This window comes from Dendrobates tinctorius, unplaced genomic scaffold, assembly GCF_039654945.1.
Source record: "Dendrobates tinctorius isolate UK_male_01 unplaced genomic scaffold, ASM3965494v1 ptg000089l, whole genome shotgun sequence".
Classification (NCBI taxonomy): Eukaryota; Metazoa; Chordata; class Amphibia; order Anura; family Dendrobatidae; genus Dendrobates; species Dendrobates tinctorius.
Window position 1 is genome coordinate 13,640,680 of NW_027361757.1, and position 19,415 is coordinate 13,660,094.

A 19,415-nucleotide genomic window follows, 5' to 3' on the forward strand; every position below is an offset into this window, starting at 1 on the left:
TGTGGATTTGTGATGGAAGTGTTGTCATTGATACCTCACTTCAATATCATTCTCAAAAGTAAATGTAAGATATCTGGACATTGTTGTCAGATCTTGTGGCTTATTCAGAACGTAACCACATCTCCAGTAATAAAAAGGCGTTCATACAGATTATAAACTACATTAAAGGTCAAAAAATTTCTGAAATGATTCATCTTGGTATGATTTTTTTTATATGACAAAACTGGCATTTTAATAAGAGTGTGTAGACTTTTTATATTCACTATATACAGTATGATAAAGGACTGCAAATGGGTTTTTTAAATTTTATTTTTCAGCTGATAATCTACATTTTTTTATAGAATTGTAGTAAATGTATTTATTCTCTGTCATTCCCAAACGATAAGCTGATTGTTTGTTTATTGAAATGTTGTGCTTTAAACTGTATATAAATAAGGTTTCTTCAAATATTTTGTCATATCAGCCTGATGAAGGGACATAAGCAGTCTCGAAAGCTTGCTTTGTAACAACATTCACTATTATTTGTTAGCCATTAAAAGGTATCATACCCACAAGATTCCTATTTTGTTTCCCTCACTGAGAGCACTTTATATATTTTTTTCTACTGGCTAACACGGTACCAAACCACTTTTTTTTTTTTTCGAATTTCCATGCACTAAATTTTGTATTTATTTTCAGAAATGAGAAATGGTTAAAAGAACAAAAAATACAGCGCTTGCAGACCTCAAATAATGCTAAGAAAAAAGTTAATGATCATTTAGAAACAGCAATACTAATGTTTTAACTCAGGAAGAGTTCAGAAATCAATATTTTGTGGAATAACCATGATTTTTAATCACAGCTTTCTTGAGTCTTGGCATGCTTTCCACCAGTCTTTCACACTGCTTTTGGGTGACCTTATGCCACTCCTGGTACAAAAATTTAAGCAGTTCTTCTTTGTTTGATGGCTTGTAACTATCCATCTTCCTCTTGATTACATTCCAAAGGTTTTCAATGATGTTCAGGTCTGGAGATTGGGCTGGCCATGACAGGGATTTGATGTGGTGGTCCTTCATCCACACATTGATTGACCTAGCTGTGTGGCATGGCGCATTGTCCTGCTGGAAAAACCAGTCCTCAGAGTTGGGGAACATTGCCTGAGCAGAAGGAATCAATTGTTTTTCCAGGATAACCTAGTAGGCAGCTTGATTAATATGTCTTTCACAAAGATAAACCTGCCCAATTCCAGCCTTGCTGAAGCATCCCCAGATCATCCTCCACCAAATTTCACAGTGGGTGTAAGACACTGTGGCTTGTACACCTCTCCAGGTCTCCATCTAAACATTAGACGACCAGATGTTGGGCAAAGCTGAAAATTAGACTCATCAGAGAAGATTCCCTTACTCCAGTCATCTATGGTCCAATCCTTATGGTCTTTGGCAAACTTCAGCCTGGCTCTCCTTTGCTTCTCATTGATGAAAGGCTTTTTTCTAGCTTTACATGACTTGAGCCCTGCCTATAGGAACCTGTTATGAACTGTTCTTGCCGTGCACTTCACCCCAGCTGCCATTTGCCATTCCTTTTGTAGGTCACTTGATGTCATCCTGCGGTTGCTGAGTGACATTCAAATAAGATGACGGCTATCATGGTCAATGGAGAGTTGTTTTCGCCCTCTGCTGGTCTGTATCTTTGCAATCCCTAATGTCTGCTGCTTGACCTTGTTGTAATGGAACAATAAAAAGTTATTTCATAACATTCTCAATGGTGAGATTTAGACCTTCTGGAGCAAGTATGCCCAATTTCAAATATCCAGAAGCTCTCCCTATTCACTAGATTCTTAAAACAATCAGGGACTTTATCAGTTATCTGGTCAATAATAATAAGCCTTAGTTGTCTAGGATCTCTCTGGTGTACTAAGGAAAATTGTTTTGACAGGTTATGCAGTGGGAATCCATTCCGGATGTTCTGACGGTGCTTATTTAGACGTGCATGCATAGTCTGAATGGTACGTCCAACATATTGTAGACCACAGGCACACTGTATTAAGTATATCACAAATATAGATTGACAACTGACGTGGTAGTTAATTTTAAAACTGATATCTGTGGTGTTGGATTTAAATTCCTTAGTTCCATGTATAATGGATGTACAACAGAGACATTTTGGTGTTCTAAAAGCAAAACAACCTGGATTGGAATCTATATGAGGTTTAGATAAAGAGACACTGAGAGTGGTATTACTAGGAGCAACCAGATTCCGTAGTGTACGTTTTTTTCTAAAAACTGTTTTAGTCTGGGCAGGGAGGTGTTTAGAAAGGATAGTGTCACCCTTCAAAATGAACCAGTATTTTTTAAGAAGGTCACGAATGACTTTGTGGGACTGATTAAAAGTAGTCAGAAGGCTCCATTTGCTAATATCTGAGGTAGTAGCATTAGTGTTTGCATTAGATTTAATTTTATTATTACAATCTGTTTGTGAAAATTTTTTAGCCTTGAGAAAAGCGTTATTAATTAGTTTTTTTAGGGTACCCTTTATTTTGAAATAATTGAGGCTACCAGGCTGGAGCCACCACGGCGTCACCGTTCCTATTGTTTTTAAAAATCTCCAGTGGTCTTTTCCTCAACGCTCCCCAGTGACCACTTCCTCAACCGGACAGTATGTATTTATAAGCAGCAGTCGTGCTCAGGTCGGGAGAGCAGATGGCCAGTCCAAGCATTGCGTTGTGATCCTCATTCGAATTATACGTCCAACTGACTCTTCCCTTGATACTTTTGTTGTAGAGATAAGTTTGAAGAGGTGTCTGAATAGAGATTACACCACTCTTCCATTGAAAACATGTGAATAGTTGGGCTAAGAGTTCAAGAGTATGGGGTGGTAGGCCAATTGCTATCTAAGGTGTATGGGAACCTTAAGAGTTCACACATGGTTAGTTTGTTACAGATTTTTTGACAATTGAAAAACTAATTTGTACATATGAATGGAAATTTTCCTACATCATGTGCATGGATTTCTATGAACATCACTCAAATCTATGTTACAATCACAAAAATGTGTGCAGCAAATCTGTCCCTTGTGAATATACCATTATACTTCTCTTTTTTTTGGCTGGATAATATCACATACAGGGCCGCCGTCAGCAATTGCCGGAGCCTTGAGCAGGCAGGGGGTCCCACTCGCCATGGAGGACCCCGGCGCACTATGGGGGTGCGGTGTCTGTGCAAGTTCCAGTGCCCACGAGTCGGCCCCTCCGCTTGCTCAGGGCACCGGCACTTGCGATACTTACCTCTCCCCTCTCCACCAGTGCGGCCTCTTCTGACTGTGACATTCAGGTCAGAGGGGGCAATAACATCACGTCTGTGCTCCCTCTGCCTGAAAATCACAGTGCAGAGAGCAGGAAAACGGCGACGCTGAGGAGTCCAGAGCAGAGCAGCAGCCAGTGACAAGAGGTGAGCATTACACTTTTTTTTTAAATTTAGAGCATCATATATGGGGCCAATTATACACTGAAGCCTCATATATGGGGGCCATTATACAATGGCGCATCATATATGGGCCCATCATACACTGGAGCATCATATATGGGCCCATCATACACTGGAGCATCATATATGGGGCCCATTTTTTATGGAGCATTAAATGGGCCCATCATACACTGGAGCTTCATATATGTGTCCCATTATATATGGAGTATTTTATGAGGCTCATCATGGAGCACCATCTGGATTTATTATATATGGAGCATCATATGGAACCCATTATATATGGAGCATTATATGAGGCTCATCGTGGAGCATCATACGGAGCCCATTATATGTGGAGCATTAAATTGGACCCATTGTATATGGAGCATTATATGGGGCCTATTCCGTATGGAGTATTATATGCCGCCCATCATATACTGCAACTTTATATGGAGCCCATCATACACTGTATGGAACATTATATGAGACCAATTATGTATGTAGCAATATATGGGGCTCATTATTCTTTATGTAGTATTATATGGTGCCCATTATACAGTATGAAGCAATATATGGGGCTCATTATACTCTATGGAGCAATATATAGGGCCTATTATATACTGTATGGAGTAATATACAGTGGGGAAAAAAGTATTTACTGTAGTCAGCCACCAATTGTGCAAGTTCTCCTACTTAAAAAGATGATAGAGACCTGTAATTAACATCATAGGTAGACCCCAACTATGAGAGTCAAAATGAGAAAACAAATCCAGAAAAACAACTTGTCTGATTTGGCAAGATCTATTTTTCAAAATGGATGGAAAATAAGTATTTAGTCATTAACAAAAGTTCAACTCAATATTTTGTTATATATATCCTTTGTTGGCAATGAGAGCAGTCAAACATTTTCTGTAAGTCTTCACAAGGTTGGCACACACTGTTGGTGGTATGTTGGCCCATTCCGCCATGCAGATTTCCTCTAGAGCAGTGATGTTTTGGGCCTGTCGCTGAGCAACACACATTTTCAAATCCCTCCAAAGGTTTTCTATGGGGTTGAAATCTGGAGAATGGCTATGCCACTCCAGGACCTTCATATATTTCTTACGAAGCCACTCCTTCGTTGCCCTGGTGGTGTGCTTGGGATCATTATCATGCTGAAAGACCCATCCACGTTACATCTTCAATACCCTTGCTGATGGAAGGATGTTTGCGCTTAAAATCTCATGATACATGGCCCCATTCGTTCTTTCATGTACACAGATCAGTCGTCCTGGTCCTTTTGCAGAGAAACAGCCCCAAAGCATGATGTTGCCACCCCTATTCTTCACAGTAGGTATGGTGTTCTTTAGATGCAACTCAGCATTCTGTGTCCTCCAAACACGACGAGTTTTGTTTCTACGAAACAGTTCTACTTTGATTTCATCAAACCATATGACATTCTGCCACTACTCTTCTGGATAATCCAAATGCGCTCTCGCAAACTTCAGACGGGCCCGGTCATGTACTGGCTTAAGCAGGGGGACACGTCTGGAACTGCAGGATCTGAGTCTCTGGCGGCATAGTGTGTTACTGATGGTAGACTTTGTTATGGTGGTCCCAGCTCTATGCAGGTCATTCACTAGGTCTCCCCGTGTGGTTCTGGGATTTTTATTCACCATTCTTGTGATCATTTTACCCCATGGGGTGAGATCTTGCGTGGAGCCCCAGATCGAGGGAGATTATCAGTGGTCTTGTATGTCACACTTATGACGTGTGTTTTGAAACTGTTAAACTGTAAAGTGCTGCGGAATATGTTGGCGCTATATAAATAAAGATTATTATTATTATTATTATGTCTTCCATTTTCTTATTATTGCGCCCACAGTTGATTTCATCACACAAAGCTGCTTGCCTATTGCAAATTCAGTCTTCCCTGCCTGGTGCAAGGTTACAATTTTGTTTCTGGTGTTCTTCGACAGCTCTTTGGTCTTTATGATAGTGGAGTTTGGAGTGTGACTGAGGTTGTGGACAGGTGTCTTTTATACTGACACCAAGCTCAAACAAGTGCCATTACTACAAGTAATGAGAAGATGACAGAGGAGCCTCTTAAAGAAGAAGTTACAGGTCTGTGAGAGCCAGAAATCTTGCATGTTTTTAGGTGACCAAATACTTATTTTCCACCATAATTTGAAAAATAAATCTTGCCAACTCAGACAAGGTGATTTTCTGGATTTGTTTTCTCATTTTGACTCTCATAGTTGTGGTCTACCTATGATGTCAATTACAGGACTCTCTCATCTTTTTAAGTGAGCGAACTTGCACAATTGGTTTCTGACTAAATACTTTTTTGCCCCACTGTATGTATAGAGCAATAGATGTACTATAGTGAGCATTATTTGATATAGAGCAATATATAGGGCCCATTATTGGGTATGGAGCATTATATGGGGCCAATTATTATATAAGGGGCAATATATGGTGCCCATAAAACTACCTGGAGAACTATATGTGGCTCATTATACTGTATGGAGTATTATATGGGCTCATTATACTATATGTAGCATAGTATGTGGCTCAATATACTGCATTATATGGGGTCCATTATTCTGTATGGAGCAATACATGTGGCTCATTATACTGTATAGAGCATTGTATGTGGTTCATTATTCTGTATGGAACTCAATGTAGTGCCCATAATACTGTATGGAGCAATATGTGGAGCTCATTATACTGTATGGCACACAATATGTTACCCATAATACTGTATAGAGCATTATATGGGGCTCATTATTCTGTATGGAGCGCTATGTGGTGCCCATAATACTGTATGGAGGAATATACTGTCTGGTTTCTGAGCTATTGTAGAATTTACCATAGATATCACTCATGCAAAGTAAGAAGTAAGTGAAATATTTGGCATTGTACTATACCTGGTATATTTCTCTGTATCTCTGCATCATGAATTGTGGTATGTGTTAAAGGGGCCCACTGAGACTCTTTTGCCCGGGGCCCACGAAAACCTGGAGCCGGCCCTGATCACATATATATCAAAATTGCCTTGTGGGACCTAAAATGAATATAGTAATAGAGTACTCACCATCATGACGTGTTCTCTGCAGCTGCTGAACCTTTGCTCTGAACGTTATTTAAACTCTTAGTTGCACAAATATTGAGAAATTTATTTTTCCAATGAAAAACAATGTTTTTCTCATTTAACCTTTCTTGGCTTCATCATTTGGCTACAATTCTGAAATCCAGAGGAGAATATTTTACTTCCTTTGCACAGTTAATCTGAAATATTCCAATTTAATACACTACATGTGCAGAATAATTTTGTTTCACTTTTATTTGTGCTGCCTATTTTTCAGCTTTATTAGTATTTTTTAATGTCCAAGTCAGCTATAAGGTAGATATAAGCAAGTGCTAAGTACTTAAAGATGAACAAATTCAAGGGAAACTGTCACTTGGCTTTGCTACCTCATCTGAGAGCAGCTTTTTTGGAAACCCTGATTTTAGCAATGTTTCACTTAGTTTACTGGGTGCAGCAGTTGTGACACAATGAGAGAATCTAGGATGTAGAATGCAGCAGGACTGAGAAAGCCAATCCCACCCACACCGCAGCTTTCTATGTACATTGTCTATTGACAGTGAGCTGCATATCAGAGTAGGGGGCGTGGTCGGATGACTTGGAACAAGGCAGCAAGTTGCAGCAATGATAATGTCCTAGTGATAAAACCTTCATTACAAGTAAACAACAGAACACAGCCTAATAAGTGACACACAGCTGATATCAATGTTTTAACCTCTACATCATGCTGTCCCCAGATTACATAGCATAAATCTGCTGACCTTTAAATTCTTCTTCATGCTGAAATATTCTGTACATACGTGAACATGTATAGAAATGGTTTTCACCCCTTAGTTGTACTCTCTAAAATATGGGTCTGTAGAGATCTCTATTTATACTTCATATACTACACTATACTTAAGTGAGCGAACTTGCACAATTGGTTTCTGACTAAATACTTTTTTGCCCCACTGTATGTATAGAGCAATAGATGTACTATAGTGAGCATTATTTGATATAGAGCAATATATAGGGCCCATTATTGGGTATGGAGCATTATATGGGGCCCATTATTATATAAGGGGCAATATATGGTGCCCATAAAACTACCTGGAGAACTATATGTGGCTCATTATACTGTATGGAGTATTATATGGGCTCATTATACTATATGTAGCATAGTATGTGGCTCAATATACTGCATTATATGGGGTCCATTATTCTGTATGGAGCAATACATGTGGCTCATTATACTGTATAGAGCATTGTATGTGGTTCATTATTCTGTATGGAGCTCAATGTAGTGCCCATAATACTGTATGGAGCAATATGTGGAGCTCATTATACTGTATGGCACACAATATGTTACCCATAATACTGTATAGAGCATTATATGGGGCTCATTATTCTGTATGGAGCGCTATGTGGTGCCCATAATACTGTATGGAGGAATATACTGTCTGGTTTCTGAGCTATTGTAGAATTTACCATAGATATCACTCATGCAAAGTAAGAAGTAAGTGAAATATTTGGCATTGTACTATACCTGGTATATTTCTCTGTATCATGAATTGTGGTATGTGTTAAAGGGGCCCACTGAGACTCTTTTGCCCGGGGCCCACGAAAACCTGGAGCCGGCCCTGATCACATATATATCAAAATTGCCTTGTGGGACCTAAAATGAATATAGTAATAGAGTACTCACCATCATGACGTGTTCTCTGCAGCTGCTGAACCTTTGCTCTGAACGTTATTTAAACTCTTAGTTGCACAAATATTGAGAAATTTATTTTTCCTATGAAAAACAATGTTTTTCTCATTTAACCTTTCTTGGCTTCATCATTTGGCTACAATTCTGAAATCCAGAGGAGAATATTTTACTTCCTTTGCACAGTTAATCTGAAATATTCCAATTTAATACACTACATGTGCAGAATAATTTTGTTTCACTTTTATTTGTGCTGCCTATTTTTCAGCTTTATTAGTATTTTTTAATGTCCAAGTCAGCTATAAGGTAGATATAAGCAAGTGCTAAGTACTTAAAGATGAACAAATTCAAGGGAAACTGTCACTTGGCTTTGCTACCTCATCTGAGAGCAGCTTTTTTGGAAACCCTGATTTTAGCAATGTTTCACTTAATTTACTGGGTGCAGCAGTTGTGACACAATGAGAGAATCTAGGATGTAGAATGCAGCAGGACTGAGAAAGCCAATCCCACCCACACCGCAGCTTTCTATGTACATTGTCTATTGACAGTGAGCTGCATATCAGAGTAGGGGGCGTGGTCGGATGACTTGGAACAAGGCAGCAAGTTGCAGCAATGATAATGTCCTAGTGATAAAACCTTCATTACAAGTAAGCAACAGAACACAGCCTAATAAGTGACACACAGCTGATATCAATGTTTTAACCTCTACATCATGCTGTCCCCAGATTACATAGCATAAATCTGCTGACCTTTAAATTCTTCTTCATGCTGAAATATTCTGTACATACGTGAACATGTATAGAAATGGTTTTCACCCCTTAGTTGTACTCTCTAAAATATGGGTCTGTAGAGATCTCTATTTATACTTCATATACTACACTACTCTCTACCTGTACTAGAAATGTAGCAAGTGTCTGTTCCACTAGTTAACCCCTGTAGTAAACACCATAAAAAATAAATAAAAAACAAGGCAAAAAACAATGCTCTATCATACCGCCGAACAAATAGTGGAAGAAAACTTGATTAAAAATATAAATATAAATAAACATTGCACCGCTGAAAATGCCATCTTACAGCTCCATCAGCGGAAAAATAAAAAAGTTAACGCTCTCAGAATACAGTGATGCAAAAATAATAATTTTTTTATATAAAATAGTTTTTATTTTGTAAAAGCACCAAAACAAAAAACAAACGCTTAAAATGTGATATTATTAAAATCATACTGACCCGAAGAACAAAACTGCCTTATAATTTTACCACACGCAGAACGACAAAAATAAATTGCTGTTTTTTGTTCATTCTGCCTGACAAAAATCAGAATACAAAGCAATTAAAAAGTGTTATTATGTCTGAAAATGGTACCAGAAAAACGTCGCCCCATAAAAAAACATAACTCTGTGGGCAGAAATCTGAAAAAATTATAGCTCTCAAAATAAAGTGATGCCTCCAGGAGGCAAACAACTCTCCGTTCAGCCCGAGTCTCTCTGTATGGCTAAGCAGTACTGTACTGCTACATATGGAGTATTGCCACGTTCAGTAGAAATTGTGGGACAATCTATGATGCAATTTTTACCCACTTCTTGTGTGAAAATGTAAAATCTGGGATTAAACCAAAATTTTGGTTGTAAAAATGTAATTATTTTTTCTTCTCTGCCCAGTGGTATAAAATTCTGTGACAAACCCATGGTGTCAATATGATCACTGCACCCCTAAAAGAATTCATTCAGAGGTATAGTTTGTAAAATGGGGTAATTTATGTTTTTTTTGCTATTCTGTCAACCTAGGGGCTTTCTCTGTGGGTCATGGCACCTGCAAACCATAACAGTAAAATTTGAGAGAGAGAGAGAGATTGATTGATTGATTCAGGGTTAATTTTCTCCCTGACTTCCTTTCTCCGGGCATGCGCAATGGAAAATGCGGATCCAACAACAAAAAAACGTTGCAGGGTCCGTCCAGGCATGCCGGCGGACGCCAAAAATGTGACGGATCCTCACAAAAACGGATCCAACGGATGGCCATCCGTCAAGATCCGCCAGTAATGCAACTCAATGGAGAAAAAAACGGATCCTCAAAAAAAAATGGCGGATCCGTTTTTTTCAAAACCTGGCGGATTTTGACTCATGGTCAAAAACGGAAGTGTGAAAGAGGCCTTACATTTAGGGTATTGACACATTCAGGAAAAAATTTACCTCAGTTTGTTGTAAAAAAAAATTCATATTAGCCCTTAGAAAAATTAACAACTTAGAGCTAAAACAACATTTTAGTGGTAAAAATGTAATATATTCTTTCTTCTCCGCTCAATAGTATAAAATTCTGTGAGGCACAAGTGGTGTCAATTAGGGATGAGCGAGCATAATCATGGGTATTCGGTACTCGGCGAGGAATGCGGTACTTGCGGTACTCGGAACATAGCGAGTATTTCACTACTCTCCTCGCACTACTCGGATCTCCCGCCCAGCAGTTGCCAATCACAGTAATGCCGCAGCCTTCTTGGTTGTGGGAGGCATTACTATGATTGGCTGGCCGCCCAGCGTCATCATAGGCTATGAGTCATCATAGATTGGCTCTAAGCCCTGCCACCGCCATTTCCTGCACATTACATGCAGAGCACAGCAAGTGTAGAGAGAGTATGAGCAGCTGCTAGGGAGAGTTGTGTTTTTTTTGTGCAAATCATCCAGAAATCCTCTGTAAAACCCAAAAGCTCTTTTCAGAGCTGAAAGTATAATGTCAAGGACTGAGTAGTGACAGTTTTCCCAGCTATTTTTGGGGTCTCATTTACCCCTGCAGGGCAGGTTTTTTTGTGCTGTTGTGGTGTTGTGTTCACAGCGAATAAGACGCACGCACGGTACTGCACAACTGACACGCAGCCAGCACCGCTGTCTTTTGCGGTGACTGGGGTGCGTATTCTCGCCTTAAACCTCAGGGCAATTTTTTTTCTGCTGTTGCGGTGCTGTGTTCACAGCGAATAGGGCGCACACACGGTACTGCACAACTGACACGCAGCCAGCACTGCTGTCTTGTGTGGTGACTGGGGTGCGTATTCTCGCCCTAAACCTCAGGGCATTTTTTTTGTGCTGTTGCAGTGCTGTGTTCACAGCGAATAAGACGCACGCACGGTACTGCACAACTGACACGCAGCCAGCACCGCTGTCTTGTGTGGTGTCTGGGGTGCGTAATCTCACCTTAAACCTCAGGGCAATTTTTTAGTGGCAGCACCGCTGTCTTGTGTGGTTACTGGGATGCGTAATCTCACCTTAAACCCCAGGGCAATTTTTTTCTGCTGCTGCGGTGCTGTTTGTAAAACACAAAGCAGTACTAAGCTGTAGTGCTACCTTCCACAAAGCACTAACTGCTCCTTGTTCCCCAATATCCCCAAAATCCAAAATTTCTAAAAAGGCTGTTGTGAAGGGACAGGGACGTGGACGTGGGGTCGTTGATGCCCAACAAGGCACAGAGTCTGGGAGACCGAAGAAGGTTGATGCATCTAGGTTCCTGTAGAAATTTCCCGGTCTGGAACATAAACAGGTCTGGAAGCCAGAAGAACAAGAGCAGATACTGTCTTGGATGGCTGATAATGCCTCAACGAAATGTTGTAGCAGCACCCAATAGTCCATGACAAAACAGTCTACTGTCCATACAGATAACGCTGGGTCATCCTATTCTCAACCTGTTCCTAGTTCATCACCCGGTCAGGAGTTACAGGAAGCATTTGACCCCAACCTTTGTCACTCCGAGGATCTGTTTGATCCATTTCCTTGCATTGCCTCTGGCCTCTCACCGCGAGACATTAAAGAGGAGGTGAGGGGGTATCGTCTGTTGATGATGGCCAAATATTTGAAACCCCATGGCCAGAAGAAAGCCACTTGATATACCGGGTGAAGAGGTGGAGACTGATGGTGATGACACACAGTTGCCATCTGGCCACTCGCCAATATCAACACAGAAGGAGGATGACATGGACGACGAGGTGGTCGATGATGAGACCACCAATTCAACCTGGACCGTTGGCATGCACAGCCAGCAGAGCAGCACAGAGGATGAAGGTGGATACGTAGCACCAACAAAGGCACCAAGGGCTACTGGTTTGAGCAGAGTGTGAAGTGTGTCAACTGTTGCCAAGAGCAATTCTTCTGTGCGTCAAGTCAAGGCAAGGGTGCGTTCAGCCGCTGTCTGGAAATTTTTTTCCGATAGTCCTTCTGAACCAAATGTTGTCATCTGTAGCATCTGCCAAAGGAAGCTGAGTAAAGGCAATCAAAGCACCACCAGTATGCGGAAACACATGGCAGCCAAGCACTACTTGAGAAGGTGTGCCGTATTTGCGCCCATTTCCGCCACTCCTCAACCACTGTTGCTGGTCTTGCAGTGCTTCAAAGGCAATTTAATTTGCCAAACCACAGACTCATTTGCGACCTGCCAACACGGTGGAACTCAACAAATAATATGCTGGCAATGGTAAGTGAGGGCACTTTCTGTATACCAGCTTAAACATGCCCGTCACACTGAGACTCAGCCACGACACATAACTGTTGAGTGGGTGTGGATCGTTGATATTTATGAGGTGCTTGATAACTTTGAGTACTGCACCAAGCTTGTGAGTGGTGATCAGGCTATTATCAGCGTAACCATCCCTATGATATGTCTGCTGAAAAAATCGCTGCAGAATCAAAAAATGGAATCTTTGCAGGTAACATTGGGGGATGAAGATGATGATGAAAATGGGGAGGGAGAGGACTTCTTTTTCAGTGGTACCGAGGGGACACCTCATGCTACAGAGGGGAATCCCATCCCCAGCTTCATGTCTGTCCAGCTCGGGTGGGCTTTAGAGGAGGAGATGGAGGAGGAGAGTAAGTGTGAGTAGAGGATGGATATTGTTCCTCCTTCAGGGGTCACAGAACATTTGCCTCTTTGCAGCTTGGCAAACATGGCACACTTCATATCTGATTGTCTGTGCCAAGACCCTCGCGTAATCCACAATTTTCAATAGCAACCTATACTGGTTGGCCACCTTTCTAGACCCACGGTACAAGGACAAATTTCCTTCGCGACTGTTGCAGTCACCAAGGGGTTTCACAATGGAATCCTTCAAGAAGGCCGTTGTTGATCACTTGATGGCAACAGCACCCTCAGACACCACTGCTAGCAGAGATACCAGCTCTGTACAACAGCATGCATTAATGGGGAGAGATACGCCAAGCAGGTTCAAAAGAGGTGGTGGTAAAATGTCCACAAACTGGGCCATCTTCAGTAAACTGGCTCATCACCAAGTACTAGCTGGAACAGTAGCAATGTCAAGGAGGGAGAAATTGAACAAGATGGTCAACGACTATCTAAGCGACCATACCTGCGTCCTTCCTGATGTTTCTGTACCGTTTAATTACTGGGTATCCAAGCTGCATAGTTGTCCCGACCTCTCCTTCTATGCCTTGGAGGTGCTGGCCTGCCCTGCTGCTAGTATGATGTCAGAGCGTGTTTTCAGTGCCGCTGGGGCAATCATCACAGATATACGCACACGGTTGACTACAGAGAATGCAGACAGGCTGACTCTGATAAAATTTAACAAGGACTGGATTTCACAACAGTATTTAAGCCCTCCAGATGACAGTATCCCAACCTAAAGTCACCCAACACGTTTTTTTTTTTTAAATTGGTGATCACATCCATCCCTTCCCATACAAGCCCCTTTTCTTCTTCTTACACATGTTTTCAAAATCTGCTTCTGACACATGTACCTCATGGTCAATAAGCTAAAAACAATGTTATGTTAATTAATATTTCCCATCGGAGGCACTTGTGATGAGAGTGAGACCCTTCTTCCTTCATCAACCATGGTATCATGCCCCTTGGGCTAATTTTTTGAGACACTATGGCTATGCCTGGACACTGGGCACTGCCACCTCTATGCTAGTAGTCGTAGCTTCATCATAATTGTTTGGCCCTTCAGACCTGTTTTGCTTCCTTCATCAACTATGATACAGCCCCTTGGGCTAATTTTTAGAGACACTATGGCTATGCCTGGACACTGGGCACTGCCACCTCTATGCTAGTAGTCCTAGCTTCATCATAATTGTTTGGCCCTTCAGACCTGCCTTGCTTGCTTCATCAACCATGATACAGCCCCTAGGGCTAATGTTTTGAAGACACCATATTTATGCCTACACATTGGACAGTGGCACAACAAGGACAGTAGTCCAAGCTTTATAATTGTGAATCCCTTGTGATGATGATGATGATGGGTGGCTTCTTCCTGCATTAACCATAACACAGCCCCTAGGGCAGATTGCTCTCCTTACACCACATACACACTTAGCTGTCAGAAGATCGCCTCCATCATCACTCGCTATTACGGCACTTCTGATATATCATTGGCACTGCGTAAGTGGCGTACGAGTCCTGCTCTTCCGGCAAAAAACCACAGGACTTCAAATAGTGTTTATACATTCTAGTGAAGCAGTCGTGTAAAACCACTCGTGCAGCCCCTGATCAGGTACCCCCATGTTATATACATATGTTTACAGCATACATTTTTTTAACATTTACACATTTTTTTAGCCTTTTCCTCAGCCCCCAGACCGCTTTGTAGGGTCCAGCAGACAATTACTCGCATTTTCCATTGACTATCATTGGACTCGCTATTCGTATCGAATACCCGAATATTAAGGTATACTCGGTACGAGTATAGCGAGTCGGAATACTTCAGTACTCACTCATCCCTAATGGTAATATCAGTGTGCCACCATACTTGTATGTAATGAGGGTTACTAGTTAAGTGCCCACTCTGAGGCTTCTCCTCTCCTGAGCTTAACTTCTAGCTACGCTTCTGCAGAAAGAGTAGAATTTCAAAACTTGCAGATGATACTTCTTCCAGCCATGTCTCGTCTACAGAGATTATAACAAAGACACATTTGACCTCTCACATCTCCAGCAGCGTCCCCATCTATTCCCAACCTGCACAAATGCCTCATCCTACTGATACCGCAGTACTGCGCTGCTGCTGTTGCATGTGTCCCTATTACTGCTTCGGCTGTTTGGCACAATAACAGTGCTCCTTACTGCCCCACATAATAAAGGCCACCACTGTACCCCTTACATAGTAATATTGCCTTCTTTCTGCCCTCTACAGTCATGGCCAAAAGTTTTGAGAATGACACAAATATTAATTTTTACAAAGTCTACTGCTTCATTTTTTCTAATGGCAATTTGCATATACTCCAGAATGTTATAAAGAGTGATCAGCTTAACAGCAATTACTTGCAAAGTCAATATTTGCCTAGAAAATGAAATTTATCCCCGAAAACACATTTCAACATCATTGCAGCCCTGCCTTAAAAGGACCAGCTAACATCGTTTCAGTGATTGCTCCATTAACACAGGTGTGGGTGTTGATGAGGACAGGGCTGGAGATCAATCTGTCATGATTAAGTAAGAATGACACCACTGGACACTTTAAAAGGAGGCTGGTGCTTGGCATCATTGTTTCTCTTCTGTTAACCATGGTTATCTCTAAAGAAACACGTGCAGTCATCATTGCACTGCACAAAAATGGCCTAACAGGGAAGAGTATCGCAGCTAGAAAGATTGCACCTCAGTCAACAATCTATCGCATCATAGAGAACTTCAAGGAGAGAGGTTCCCTTGTTGCCAAAAAGGCTCCAGGGCGCCCAAGAAAGACCAGCAAGCGCCAGGACCGTCTCTTAAAAGTGTTTCAGCTGCGGGATCGGGCTACCAGCAGTGCAGAGCTTGCTCAGGAATGGCAGCAGGCAGGTGTGAGTGCATCTGCACACACTGTGAGGCGGAGACTCTTGGAGCAAGGCCTGGTCTCAAGGAGGGCATCAAAGAAGCCACTTCTCTCCAGAAAAAACATCATGGACAGACTGATATTCTGCAAGAGGTATAGGGAGTGGACTGCTGAGGACTGGGGTAAAGTCATTTTCTCTGATGAATCCCCTTTTCGATTGTTTGGGACATCTGGAAAACGGCTTATTCGGAGAAGACCAGGTGAGCGCTACCACCAGTCTTGTCTCATTCCAACTGTCAAGCATCCTGAAACCATTCTCATGTGTGGGGTTGCTTCTCAGCCAAGGGAATGGTCTCTCTCTCAGTCTTGCCTAAAAACACAGCCATGAATAAAGAATGGTACCAGAATGTCCTCCAAGAGCAACTTCTCCCAACCGTCCAAGAGCAGTTTGGCGATCAACAATGCCTTTTTCAACATGATGGAGCACCTTGCCATAAAGCAAAGGTGATAACTAAATGGCTCAGGGAACAAAACATAGAGATTTTGGGACCATGGCCTGGAAACTCCCCAGATCTTAATCCCATTGAGAACTTGTGGTCAATCATCAAGAGACGGGTGGACAAACAAAAACCTTCAAATTCAGACAAAATAAAAGCATTGATTTTGCAAGAATGGACTGCTATCAGTCAGGATTTGATCCAGAAGTTGATTGAGAGCATGCCAGGGAGAATTGCTGAGGTCCTGAAGAAGAAGGGTCAACACTGCAAATATTGACTTGCTGCATTAACTCATTCTAACTGTCAATATAACCTTTTGCTACTCATAATAGGATTGCAATTATATTTCTGTATGTGATAAAAACATCTGACAAACACACATAAAAACCAGAGGGCAGCAGATCATGTGAAAATATAATATTTGTGTCATTCTCAAAACTTTTGGCCATGACTGTAGATAGTAAAATTGGCCCCTAAAAATATTAACACCCTTTGCAAATGCCCTAGAAACCAGTGTCCACATTTTGTCCCTTTGATGCCCACAATACTGAGCGCCTCTATAAAAATAATTCTTCTTAAGTGCGCACTTAACATTTAATAATGTCCACTAAGTTTCCCAGTGTACAGCTACTCTATACCCAGTATGGTGGGCCGACAGCTTTCTTATACAGAATATGATATACAATATGATGGTCCTATACCTCCCCCATACAGAGTATAATGCTCCCACATATCCTCTATTCATAAGATGATGTCCACACTGGTCCCTCAAAACACAGTCTAATCACCCCCACAGAAGCCCTCCTATTGTATAGTGGCCCACAAAGTGGAACCTACACTGTATAATGGCCCCACACTTTATAATAGCCTCCACAGTAGCCCCCAAACTAGCCCTAAGGGCTCATACTCATCTGTGAGAAAAACAGACAAGTGCAAACCAATAAAAAATCATTATATATCCAAAATAATGGGCCTACCAACAATGGCACTTCGAAAATACTAATACATCCATTAAGGCAAAAGAAGTATGAGCCATAAAATATACAACTTTATTAAAGCACAATGGCTGAACAATAAAAACACATTAAAAGGAGATAACAGTCCAATTGACCAAACAAGGTGCCTTATTGGATATATCAATAAAAAATCATGTTGCAAGCTAACTAATGTTATTCTATGATTCCCTGCTCATCTGCGATTTTTTTATCAGCTCAGAACGAACTAAGAAAAAAATTGCAGGATGAGACTTGCTAATGCAGGTCAATGGGTGCAAGAAAAAAATTGCATGGCACACAGACCATGCATGTGCCAATTTTTGCGCACTCATCTCCTAGAAAACCCGACATTTCATCAGCCAAGTTCAGTAAAATCACAATGTGAACTTTGGTACTATAAATAATCAAAATCCAATTAAGGACCTTAAGGATAATGTATGTATACCCCTTAGGTGATGTGATGAAAAAAAAGTGACATTTGGTCTCAACTTCCCTTAGCTGTGGCGGGCAGAACTGGCTTAATCAAAGTGAAAATTCTTCAAAAATGTCTGTATGTGTTGGAACATTCATCAATTAAAGTCTCCAAAGGGTTTTTTGGGAAAATACATGGCATGATGGCCACATTTATATCAGGGCCCAAATTACGTATTGGATCCCTGCAGAGACCCAAAAACTAGGGTGGATATGCAGTGCCTGACCTACTCTTGTATTATTTAGCTGGTCAAATACGATACTTGAAACACTGGATAGGTGGGGACAAACTTACTAATGCAGAAGCTCATCTTATACACTTCTTGAATAGGAATACACCATGGGCAATATTGGAAGGGTCCTACAGACCATCACAAGGTTTATTATTTGCACATAGCTTGGTGATACCAGTGTGGCGAGAAAGTAAGCATATTTTGATATTCACTGACCAAATGAGAGAGACTCAGATATGGGATAATCCCGAACTTCCACACCTCAAAATTTTATAGGACCCAATTTTTTGGAAGCAATATGGAATAACAACACTTAGTCAGATTAATTAATTTCTTATTTCACTGATGATCAGTGGAATGATGCCCTAGAGGCACAAACGATGGTGTCACCAGCTGCAAATAATAAGGTAATTCAACTATATATACTATATCAATATTACCTGACTCCAATTAGACTACATACAGTAGATATGGCAGACTAGTAACTGATGCATGTCATAGATGTGGGGAGTAGGAAGCGGACTTTTGGCATTTTATCTTGAATTGTAGGATAATACGAAGATACTGCAGTGATGTGATAACTACACTAGAATGGATAATTGAGATACCAATTGAATGTGGTCCAGACATATGCATCTTGGGTATTGTGGATGAAGAACTAAGGTTGCACTGTGATAGAATATTTCTCCGGGAAGTTCTATTTATTGTTAGGAAAGCAATAGCATTAAGGTGGATGGGGGTAAAGCCTCCCACTATTGGCCAGTGGAAAAAATTAGTGAATGATATAATACCATATGAGAATATATTATATAGAAATAGAGCATGTCCCCAGAAATTCTATAAAATATGGGAGAGATGTTGTGATTCACTCTTAACACATCTATCCTCTAATTCCATGACTTCATCTATTTCACGATATGAACCATGATGTATGTTCCTTTCAACATATGGAAGGTGATGATATATATAGACTAAAGGAGTTAATTGTGACCCAAAATTCTGAATTTAGACAAAGAACCTGTTAATTTAATTGAGGGTGCAATGCTTTGCAGTGGAAATTGTCCTAATATGATATCTTCCATTCTGTTTGTTTGCTTTTCTTTATTTGGTTACTATTATTGAGAGTGTAATGTTACTTAAATGCCATTGTGAAAGGTGACTGTTTGGATTATTCTGACCTTACAATGTGACATTGAATGTTTAAAACTTTATCTTGTGGAATCTTTCAATAAAAAGACTTTTAAAAAAAATCACAATGTGAGCTGTCACAATAGAATATATATATATATA

At 40.8% G+C, this 19,415-nt stretch overlaps 1 protein-coding gene across 1 annotated transcript in view; it reads right to left on the minus strand.

Annotated features, from left to right (window-relative positions):
* LOC141098226 (beta-microseminoprotein-like) overlaps positions 1-19,415 on the minus strand; it is a 58,168-nt gene that overhangs the window by 24,573 nt on the left and 14,180 nt on the right. The window contains exons 2-3 of the mRNA XM_073585834.1: positions 8,192-8,341; positions 6,517-6,666 (exon numbers count right to left, since the gene is read on the minus strand). Of these exons, the coding sequence (XP_073441935.1) occupies positions 6,517-6,522 (6 nt within the window). The 5' untranslated portion in view covers positions 6,523-6,666; positions 8,192-8,341. The remainder of the gene's footprint in view (positions 1-6,516; positions 6,667-8,191; positions 8,342-19,415) is intronic.